Source organism: Pseudonaja textilis, chromosome 2 (genome assembly GCF_049901715.1).
Source record: "Pseudonaja textilis isolate UNSWEBS1 chromosome 2, rPseTex1.2, whole genome shotgun sequence".
Classification (NCBI taxonomy): domain Eukaryota; kingdom Metazoa; phylum Chordata; class Lepidosauria; order Squamata; family Elapidae; genus Pseudonaja; species Pseudonaja textilis.
In genome coordinates, this window is record NC_141991.1 from 4,174,215 (window position 1) to 4,185,598 (window position 11,384).

At 45.0% G+C, this 11,384-nt stretch overlaps 3 protein-coding genes across 3 annotated transcripts in view; 1 reads left to right on the top strand and 2 right to left on the bottom strand.

The window, feature by feature from the left end:
- LOC113450362 (uncharacterized) overlaps positions 1–7,547 on the bottom strand; it is a 33,652-nt gene extending 26,105 nt beyond the window's left edge. Inside the window, exons 1-5 of the mRNA XM_087927638.1 lie at positions 7,300–7,547; positions 2,928–3,484; positions 2,169–2,286; positions 1,702–1,784; positions 1–127 (exon numbers count right to left, since the gene is read on the bottom strand). Coding sequence (XP_087783764.1) covers positions 1–127; positions 1,702–1,784; positions 2,169–2,286; positions 2,928–3,458 — 859 coding nt within the window. The 5' untranslated portion in view covers positions 3,459–3,484; positions 7,300–7,547. The remainder of the gene's footprint in view (positions 128–1,701; positions 1,785–2,168; positions 2,287–2,927; positions 3,485–7,299) is intronic.
- LOC113451924 (uncharacterized) overlaps positions 1–11,384 on the top strand; it is a 219,030-nt gene that overhangs the window by 164,878 nt on the left and 42,768 nt on the right.
- LOC113450365 (uncharacterized) overlaps positions 1–11,384 on the bottom strand; it is a 64,427-nt gene that overhangs the window by 46,853 nt on the left and 6,190 nt on the right. The window lies entirely within an intron of this gene.

Consider the following 11,384-nt stretch of genomic DNA (forward strand, 5'->3'; position numbering starts at 1 on the left):
TTAAAGAGGCCACAATCCCACATGTCTCCAACATGACTTCTCGGTGCGAGGCTTTCTCGTTGGGATCCAGCAGCAACCACTCTTCACTGGTGAAATATATGGCCACCTCGTCAAAGGACACGGGACTCTGAAAGAGAAAGAATCTCTATGAGCAGACTCAGCACATTTGGGGGTCTCAGTTGTCAATATTTCAGCTGACGAACCCAACCAAAGCAAGCACAGTCGAGACGATCCAATCTCTTAATGCAAAACTTTATTGGGTATATCATTTTGGCATCGATGGGGGCAAAACCAGATCTAGCTAATTCACACGCAAACCTACATAAGCTAAGCATAGGATTCTCCCTCCCCCCCATTAGTGCAGGTCACACTGTCCAATTGTGTCTCACTGTATTGTTATGAGAAATAGTCTTTGGGTTTGGCAAACATCTGCTGAAGTGTCCTTGGCTCTCACACATATCAAGGTCTGGAGCCTACATTCCATCCCGGACATAAACTGTTTCAACTCCCTCCCTCAAAACGCACTATAGAGCACTGCACTCCAGAACAACTAGACACAAGAACATTTTTTTCCCAAAAGCCATCACTGCTAAACAAATAATTCCCTCAACACTGTTCAACTATTTACAAAGTGTACACTACTATTACTGTTAATCTTCTCATCACTCCTTATCACCCATCCCCTCCCACTTGTGATTGTAGGACTGTAACTTTGTTGCTTGTATCCTTACGATTTATATTGACTGTTTCCTAGTATGATTTGATTTGATGATATGATTTGGTTGTACCCTATGACTACCATTGAACGTTGAACGTTATAATTCTTGATTCTTAATGAATGTACCTTTTCTTTATGTATACTGAGAGTATTTACACCAAGACAAATTCCTAGTGTGTCCAATCACACTTGGTCAATAAAGTATTCTATCTATCTATCTATCTATCTATCTATCTATCTATCTATCTATCTATCTATCTATCTATCTATCTCCCCCTTCTCACCCCCTGGTTCATTAGCAAGGGGAGAAGCAATAATGGTTGCAACAGCAAAAGCGCACCGAATCTTGACAGCAGTATGTTATGCTGAGACCCCAAATGAAAATGGAGCTTCCATTATGTGAGAAGTACATAAAAATGAATCAACAGACTTTTGACAATCTGATCCATAGGATGCTTTATTAGGGAAAATACTGCAGTATGGACCCCTCTACTCCAGAAAAAAAAAAACATTTTCTAGGAGGAAGGAGACACTTCCATTTAGTGAATACAGCTTATATAGGTTTATTAAATCACATGGTTACATAACACTTCCTGTTTTCCATATATGGAAGTTATAGAATGTTTTTTTCATAAGAAAGTTCCAACCTTCCATGGAAAACTCCCAACATTCTCATTATAGTCAGAGTTCCTGTTATTCAAATACCAGAAAATTATAAGAAAGCGATTAATATCTCTTAATGTGACATCTAATGTCAGACCGCCTCAGCACATACCTCTAACTTATGCCAAGTACATGGTTTTGCAATCTTGTATAATTTCTAGCAGAAAACAAATTACATAAATGTTCTGAACTTTAAAAGCTCAGACTGCGAACACAAAATGGCTTCAGTTCGGCTCTTTATATTCTCAGGTGTAATAACCAAATTATCACCTATAACACATTGCTTCCCCAAATTCGCCCCTGGTCTTTTTTTCCCCTACCTGAGCTGGAGGTCCAGCTGTTTTTTCAGCTTCACCAATACAAGGAGATGATACTGTGAACAATCGTGACTCCATTTCATTCCCTGGGAAGGAAATAGATAAGCAGGAAAAAGATTAGCTCTAACTCTTCTGTTCTGAAGGCACAAAATGGTCTAGAAAGGATATGCATTAGAATTTAATTCAAATTATTACAAAAGGCCAAAAACAGGCCGCCCCTTTTCCCGTCTCTCAGGACAAAGAAAAATATATTGGGATGAAGGAGTAAGAACACCACCAAGGATGGACTAGGAATATCCCTCATGAGATTTAAGACTTCTAGCTTGAAGTAGGAGAATTAAGTCTTTCTTGTTGGGTCACCTTCTAGTAATTCTAACAATTAGACACAAGAGAGAAGATACACAGATTTTTTTTAAAAAAAAAACTGGAATATCTCTCGAAAATCACCAACCATGCAGAATGACCATCACCTGGTGAACCATCCTGATATTGACCTTCCTGCTTGGAGACGGCCCTGCAGCACCACGGATCTGCATGAACCGCCATTTCCTCAGGACCGGTGCCCACTTCCAGGAAGGACCTCGGAACCTGAAGAATACAGCCAAGGAAGAGGAGTTAAGGACAGGATCTACCTGAATCTGGATTTTAATTTTGTGGCCACAATATCACGATACTTCTTGTATCTATTATTGGGGACAACAGAAGAGATGCTCTACATATGTCCTCTGGGAGAACACAGAAACAATTCTTCTCTAAACGTTTTCTTGTATAACTAATCCCAACAACTCTCTTTGGCAAATAATTAAGAATTCAAGTGTCAGGATTCCAGCAATCACTCTAATTAAATCATGATTTTTCCAGCCAAACTTCAATAAACTTCAAAGGATCCATTAGAGGCGACATACTGGCACTACCCTGTAGGAAGCCAACTCTGGCAAAATTAATTTACAGTCCCCTGTGCCCCTTTTTCCACCCCCACCCCCCTGGGTGTCTCATAAACCAGATCCTCCAATTGAGCACGTTCACAGGCTGGGTGTCATCATACACGTTGTCCAATTAAATATATTCGGGGGCAAGAACTCTAGTATTTTAGTTACAATCTTTTAAAGATAAGGGTTGGAATGTACTTTTGCTTCCTCCAACTACTAAAACAGGCATAGGAATATTTTATGAGTTGGCATCAAGCAGATTAAAATCCATCCATTTTTCCTAAGAGGAGTGTCTCTCACCTGACATTTTTCCTGTTCCCTCTCTTCCGCTTGGCTTAGCAGGAAACCTTCGGCCAGGGCCACCGCCTGGCAACTGGTCTCCGCTCGGCACTCCCGCACCCAGCACTGCATCTCCCTGGGCAGGACGGCCAGAAACTGCTCCAAGATCACCCGGTCCAACATCTGAGCCTTGGTGTGCTTTTCGGGCTGCAACCACCCCCAGCAAAGACGATGAAGGCGGCTGCAAAGCTCTCGCGGTCCTTCGGCCTCCTGAAAGGGGCTGTTCCTGAAGCACCAATGTTGGATCTCAGAACTGAGAGCTTCCTCCTCTGGGATCTTCTGCCGGGCTCCTGCCCAGACCTCCGCACCGTTCCCAAGCAGAGCAGCAGTAGGGCTTTTTCCTACTCTCTCCCAGGCTTCCTGGTTTGCATCCATTTCCAGTCTTCTCTGACAGAGAGCCCTGAAATCTTCTGGGTTTCCAAAGGTCTTTTCAGACCTGGACGAATTGCACAGTGAGGCCAGGAAATGTTTTGCAAGGCATTCAGCCCTCATATGATCTCCAAATATTGTATCTTAAGCTGAAAAAGAAAAACTCAGGAGATTATACAGAACATTCTCATTGAGAAACTGGTCCTTTAATCGAAATCAGAGCAACTGACTCTGGAGTGGGGCAAAGTTGAGGTTTTATTAATTGATTTTGGTGGAGGCTACACCTCAGAAGAACAAGGAAGAATACTTGGAAAACAATTGGCTTGGCTTATCTGAAAGGCTTAAAACTAAAATTGGAAAGGAAGGAGACAAATCTTTAGGCCCAGAGGTTCTGTCCACCTCTGTAGAACCAGTAGCCCTGAAGAGCAGCAGACACAGAACTGGTTCTATGTCTGCTGATATTTTTGCCCACCCACCCACCTGGGCTCTTGTCTGATCTTTATTTCCTGATTTTTCAACTTCAGCTGCCGAACGAGGCACAGCTGCAGTTAAAAAAGCAGGAAAAGAGGGCTGTTTCAAAGGCTGCGTCTCTGCACACAGCATGCTGATGACGATTTACAGGCGCATGGTTCACCTGTGTGCAGGGAAGTTCGTAAATCCCAAATTGGTAGTTAACCCTGTCATATTCCACCCCAGTTTAGGACCTAATCCCAAACGTAAACTCCACAATAACCAATCACACAACAAAAAAAACAAGTAGGGAGCAAATGGAAGGTCAGCCATAAAACACTCAGATGCCTATATACTACTGCTCAAATTAATGGGGAATATGGGGTGAACTTGAAATCCAATACATGAGAGCAGGCACCACATTGTTGCCATTACGGAAACTTGGGATAGAACTCATAATTGGAACAATTAGAAGGTTATAAATTGTTCAAAAACAAAACAAAACCCAGAGCCAACAAAAGAGGGAAAGTTGCATTTATGTGAGGAATCACTGCATCTCTGCAGAAATACACAGCACCAAGGATAAAAGCATTTTTTAATACATTGTAGAAAAATCAGAGGGAAAAAAATAACATTTTGGCAAACACTTAAACATGAGCCAGGCGTGTGCGGCCGCAGCCAAAAAAGCTAATACAATCCTGGATTGTATAAACAAAGGCATAGAATCAAAATCAGATGAAGTGTTAGTTTTGCTTATAAAGCCTTTGTAAGGCCACAGCTGGAATACTGTATACAGTTTTGGTCACCAGAATAAAGTTGTTGAGACTTTGGAAAAAGTGCAAAGAAGAGCACCTAAATAGCAACAGCACTTAGACTTATATATCGCTTTCTAGTGCTCTAGAGCGGTCTCTAAGCGGTTTATAATCGGCCTCTTGCCCCCAACAATTTGGGTCCTAATTTTACCCACCTCGGAAGGATGGCAGGCTGAGTCAACCTGGTACCTGTTGAGATTCCATCTGCCAAATTGCAAGCAGACGGCCGTCAGCAGAGGTAGGCTGCAATACTACATTCTAACCACTGTGCCACCAAGGCATCAGAAGATGATTCAAGGCCTGGAGTAATAGGCAGTATCTAGCTCAACAGCAGTAACTGTGTGTTGTGGTTCACCGGCAGCTTGTGCAGACGGCAGCGGAATCGGACAGTGGGAGTCTGGAGAGGACTCGGACAAGGGTCCTGCATCTGATGCGGAGATGGGGCCAGGGCCATCTGAGAATGGGGTACTGCCTCCGGAGTCTGGCAGCAGTGAGGCAGAGGACCCAGGGGAGTCTGTTCCCAGTGCACGTGTGCGCAGAGCTGCTAGAAGGCGAGAGCAGTGGAAACAAAAAGGGCAACTAGGGAATAAGGCTGAGAGGTAATTGCCCCTCCCATAAAGTATAAAAGACAGGCAAAGATGAGGAAACCTTTGCAGGAAGCAAAATCGTTTGTACGGTTCAGACTCGTTCTTGAAGCTGTACTTCGGTTGGTTTTCTTTCTAGTTCATTTGACGTTTATGTTATTGGTAGCATTTCACAGGAAGACAAGTTGGGTGCTTATCTCGAAGGACGTTGCAATAATCAAGACTTGCTTTTAAAATAAGTCTGTGTGTAATTACGGTCTCGGAAGCCTTGGTCAGAACACTGTGAGGTGGATCTAGGTATTCTGGTGGATCGCCACTTATGAGCTAGCAGTGGGCTGCAGCTACCCAAAAAATCAAATATAGTTCTAGTCTGCATCAACAGAGGGACTGTATCAAGATCAAAGGAAGTCATGGTACTGCACTGCACTACACTGCACAAATGAGATCTCACTTGGAATATGGAGTCCAGTTCTGGTTGCCACAATACAAAAAAAAATACGCTGAGACCCAGAAAGAGTTCAGATAACAGGAATTGATAAGGGGGCGGGTATGATAACTGTCTTTCCCTACATGAGGAGCTGCTACAGAAAGGGGGTAGACTTATTCTCCAAAACTCCTGTGGATGGGACAAGAAGCAACGGATGGGAGCTTGTTAAACAGAGATCCAACCTGGAACTAAGCAGACATTAATTGATGGGATAGCTTGCTTCCTGCAGTTGGGGGGGCGCTCCAGCACTGGAGGTTTCCAAGAACAGATTGGATTGTTGGAGTGGATATAAGGTCTCCTGCAATGGGAAGGGGGTTGGACTAGAACAGTGGTCGTCAACTGGTAGGCCGTGGCCCACTGGAAAATTTTGGTGGCCCGCAGAGAAATGTCACCCCCAGAGCAACCCCCAAAGCAATTAATCCAGGTCGCGCAGAAACACAAGGCCGCGCTGCCCATATGGCCTGCGGGAACCCTCCCCGCCCACTCCTTACCCAGCAAACTTGCCTGCTAAGTGCCCCCCGCCCCGACCATCAGCTGTTCTGCTGTGCTGGGAGATTTAGATTAGCTAGGAAGCAGGAAATGGTTAGATTTCTTGTTTTCCAGCTAATCTTTAGATCTTCAGCTCTTGCTTTTAAGCACAGCCGAACCTCCCTTAGGACTGAAGGTTCTATTATTCAGGAATGCAGACTCACGGCAAGCAAATTTTATGTGACCAGTCTTGGGTAGTTGATGGCAGATAGATCACTGAACGATTCTGTGAGCGACTCAAACTGCCCGGCTGCTTTGTTGCTCTTTTTTTTTTAAATAAAAATTCAATATTTATATATTTATAATATTTGCACGCAAGCCATGCTCAGCCAGTCACATGACCACCAAGACACACCCACAAATTAGGCCATGCCCACATACCCAGTTAGTGGTCCCTGGGATTTAAAATTATGAGCGCCTGAGGCCCAAAATTGGCGACCCCTGGACTAGAAGACCTTGAAGGTCTTCTAGTCCAGCGGTCGCCAACCTTTGGGCCTCGGGCACTCATAATTTTAAATCCAGATTCCAGATCTATGAGATTTGAGATTTGATTAAGAGATTTTTCAGCTCAGTGGCAATGAATGTCCTTTCTCCCTCAGCCCCTCCCCGCTTGGAGACCAACTCTTTGGGGAGGGTCTTCTGCTGAGGTGTAGCTGAGCTCCACTAATAGAAAAAGATATTGCGGGATGGGGTCTTACAGCACATTTGAGGCATGGAATCGGCCCTTTTCACAACCTCACCTCTCCCCCCAAAAAAAGCTTGAAATGGGACTGTTGGCAGGGAGTGGAGGAGTGCCAGGAATAAAAGCCCTTTCCCGGATTTTTTTTTTTTTTTTGGCTACAAATCTGTGAAGCAAAATAAACAGATAATCAGAGTTGGAAGGGACCTTGTAGGTCATCTAGTCCAACCCCCCCCCCGCCCAAGCGGGAGACCCTACACCATAGGATATATGAAATATATGAACAAGCGGGGCTTTAAGCTTCCTCCCCCTCCTCCAGCAATTCCTCCCCTCCCTCCCTAATGCGGGATCTCTTGCAATGCACAGTCAGGAGCAAGAATTGGGATGGGGGTTGGGATGGGGGGGTTGTCCCCCCCCTCCTTACCAGCCTCGGGATTCGGAGTCCGGTAAACCTTTTGGGGGGGATCCGGGGTCCCCCTCTTCACCATGGGCTCTGGGAGAGTTTGCTTCCTTGTCTTCCCTGCAAGAATTGGTCCAGGAGACTCCTCCGACGGGTGGGAAAGGGGAAGCTCTGGCCCCTCCCCCCCCGTCCCCGCGGGAAGGAAGCCCCTCCCCCTCCCTTGCCCGCTCCCCAAGATTCTAGAGGGGCAACTCGCCGCCGGGTCTTCCCAGCCAGTCAGACGCCAGCCAGCGCATGCGCGGTGGCGCTCGGTGAGTCGGCAGAGCGCCCTGCCCTCTAGCGGCGAGGTGGTGGGATGACCTGAAACGCTGCCCCGCTTTTGGATGGCGGTTCGTTCATTCTGGAGGGGAGCCGTTGCAGAAAGAGAAGCCGTTGCAACGGAAGGGTGAACCCCAGTGTAGCTCCGTGCTCCGTCCTTCCCAGGAAACCATCTAGTTTCTACTCCAACCCCCTCTACTCACTACACCGATGTATAACAGGGGTCCCCAAACTTTGCAAGGTTAAGCTTATGCTGGCTGGAGAATTCTGGGAATTCAAATCCACAAGTCTTAAAAGTTGCCAAGTTTGGGGACCCCTGCTTTATATGGTTATATTTATATTTTTATATTTATATTTTTATATTTATATTTATGTTTATATATATATACACACACACACACACACACACACACACACACATATATAATGTATGTATATATATATATATACATATATATATATATATATATATATATATATATACACACACACACACACACACACACACACACACACACAAATGCTTATTGGTATATTAATGACAGATAAACAGATAATCTGAGTTGGAAGGGACCATGTAGGTCATCTAGTCCAACCTCCCCACCCAAGCGGGAGACCCTGCACCATTTCTGACAAACGGCGGTCCAATCTCTTCTTGAAGGTCTCCAGTGATGGCGCTCCCACAACTTCTGAGGGCAACTTCTGTTCCATGGGTTGATTGTTCTCACTGTCAGAAAGTTTCTCCTTATTTCCAGGTTGAATCTCTGCTTGTTCAGTTTCCATCCATTATTCCTTGTGTGGGCTACAGGCGCTTTAGAAAAGCTTGACCCCCTCCTCCTCCCTGTGGCAGCCCCTCAAATATTGGAAGATGCTATCATGTCTCCTCCAGTCCTTCTCTTCACTAGACTAGCCAAGCCCAGTTCCTGCAACTGTTCCTTGTATGTTTTACCCTCCGGTCCTCTAGTCATCCTGGTTGCTCTTCTCTGTACTTTTTCTAGAGTCTCAACATCTTTTTAAATAAGTCTGGTATTTTATCCATAAGGGAGAAATACTTATAGATATATTTACATATCTGGTATTTCATCCTTTATACTGTTAATATATAGCATACATACATCTATTATTTACATATCTACTATTTTATTCTTTATACTGTTTATATACAGTTTAAGAATTCTGGGAGTTGAAATCCACATGTCAGAAAGTCGCCAAGTTTGGAAACCTCTGATGTATAGAATAGAGTAGCGTAGAATAGAAATAGAATAGATATAGAAATAGAATAGAGAACAGCATAGAACGGAACAACTTTATTGTCATTTTGAATGTATACTAATCCGCATACATTAAAATGAAATTTTGTTGCGTACAGTTCTCAAAAGGGCCACCATTTCCAATATACGCTACATAAAGATGACAAAATAAATACAAAATTATGTATATACCCACACATATATGACGCATACAAACAACACAGGCATTTGCCCAATGGCTCTCCCACCTGGCTGAAGACTTGCAAGAGACCTCCGTATTTCAAGTGGTGGGCTGTTCCCTTGCCCTTGCAGCCTTTCCTGCTCAGGAGGAAATTCTTCCTGATAACCTGCCCTCAATCTTCCTTGGACTTTTCATCTAACGGTCTTTGTCCTGCAGAGAGAATTGGTTCCCCTCTTGATCTGTCAAATGCCCCCTATAGGCAGAAAGAGGTTGACCTTGGCCAAGAGGCGTCACATAGAAGCCACCTGGACTTCACAGGCCTCGCTGGGTCTCATACAGTTTTGTGTGTCATCAGCTAGAAGTATGGGATTTTCACATCTCAGCAACCGTTGACACGCCTGGGCTTTGCTTCTCTTGAAGCTCATCTATCTCCTCTTTGGGACACTCTGGCTGGTAGCTTCTGCTCCAAAGATGTCCCCCGTGGAAGGAAGAATTTGCTAAGACAGATGTCACGGCAGAAGATCCCCATTAGTGTTTCCTCCAAAGTACCCTCCCTGGCCAGACACCCCCAGCCGCCCAATTCCACTTCTGATGTTGGAAGAGACTGGGATGGTGTCTCCTCTCTTGGGGGCAGCATCCAAAGGCTGCGTTGAAGTCCCCCGTTGCTATTGATGTGGAGGTTGTCCAGGGTCCCTAGAAGGGGATTGTCAGCCTTCAAAATCTTCTACTATTGCTTTGCATCTTTCGGCTGCCATAAGTAACGGGGGTGGGGGGTGGGGAGGAGGGGGGATATTGTCTGGGAAGAGAGCTGGAGTTGTTACATTCTTGTGTTGTGTAAATGAGGAATGGGGGAGGGAGTATAAATTCCTGCTTTTAGGTTTCTATTTCTCGCTTAGCTTTCTTTTCCCTGAGCAGCTGCAAACCTTTATCAAAATATGCCAAGATCAACGGACAGAGGCCTCATCACCACCTGAAGATGTCCACACGATCATATTCAGAACTTTTAATTGGAAGAATCTTTTGAACTATGGGGGGGGGTGGGAACAATTCCGTCACTTTGTATATGTGATCTGCGCGCCTAATTTCTCAGATTCAGAATCCTACTTGATGCTACCACTTCATTTTCAGTAAAAGAATTCTCTTCTCTAATCTATGGAGTCTAAGTATTTCTTTCTTGGATTTTGAATGGACCGCAGACTAACAGGGATAAGGAGCCCCAACCAGTAAGGAGGGAGTGATGGGAGAGACCGTTGATATTGGGGCGAGTAGAAATCCCTAGGGGAGATGTTGGAGAAACGGCGGCAGGGCAAGGGAGGCAGAAGCGTGTGAGACTCCTCCCCTTCTCTTCTGACCACACCCCTCCCAGTGCACTTCCCTCAGCGGGAAAAGACGGTCCTGAGAAGGGGTGGGAGGAGCCTCTTTGCTGGCTAGGGGGATGAGAAAGAGGCACCTGAAGGAAGTGCCACCCTCAGCAAAGTGCCACCCTCAGCGGTCCTAGGAGCTCAAGAATGGATCCTGCTCCTCCTGTCTCTGACTCCGAATTAGGCCTCCCTTTGGGCCCCCTCTTCTCCCTCAAGCCGTGCTCACGGTGTCCCCCCAAGAGTACCTTTCCAGCCCCCGTCAAGCATCTTGAGTGCCCATCACTTCCACATGCTTTGAAATGGCCGACTTAGGCAAGCCAGATAAAAGCCCCCAACCCAAAAGAAAGTTCGCAGTTGGAGGGCACCACCCCCCTCAATTCGGCAGCTTCTCTGATGGGAAACACCTCGGTCGATCCCTTGGGTTCACCCCATGGCTGAAGTGGAATGATTGGGAGTATCTCCAGCCTTGGACTCCACTCACACCCCCCACCAAATATCCTTCAAAATAATGATGGTATCTCTTGCAAAGCAAAGAGAAAGAGTGGAATTGCTGGCTGGAGAATAAGAAACACTTTGAATTAATATACTCAAATAATATATTACTTAATTGTATTAAATTAGAAGATAAATGTCTTCCCGTTAATACCCATCTAGACCCTCCAATTCTTTGAAGCACAAATCTTTGTCTATACCACTCAAAGGCCAAATGGATGCTCAAGCTGTAGAAAGCGGCAAAGGGGTTTCTGTTCTCTGGTTACCATTTGAGTCTTCTGATGTAAAGAATATAAAGTTGGCCAACTTTAATCCAATTGCAGAAATTATCTCCACAGACGTAAAATTAAGAACATTCTAATAAAAATGCCAAGATTTTATGAGGAATGTTCCAACATTGTTTGCTTCTTTCATTGATAAATCCAGCTTGCTAACGCTTTTCTCATTCCATGGTTTTCAATGCATCATTGTGCAACGTGAAACGGGGTCCGATCTGAACTCATTCCA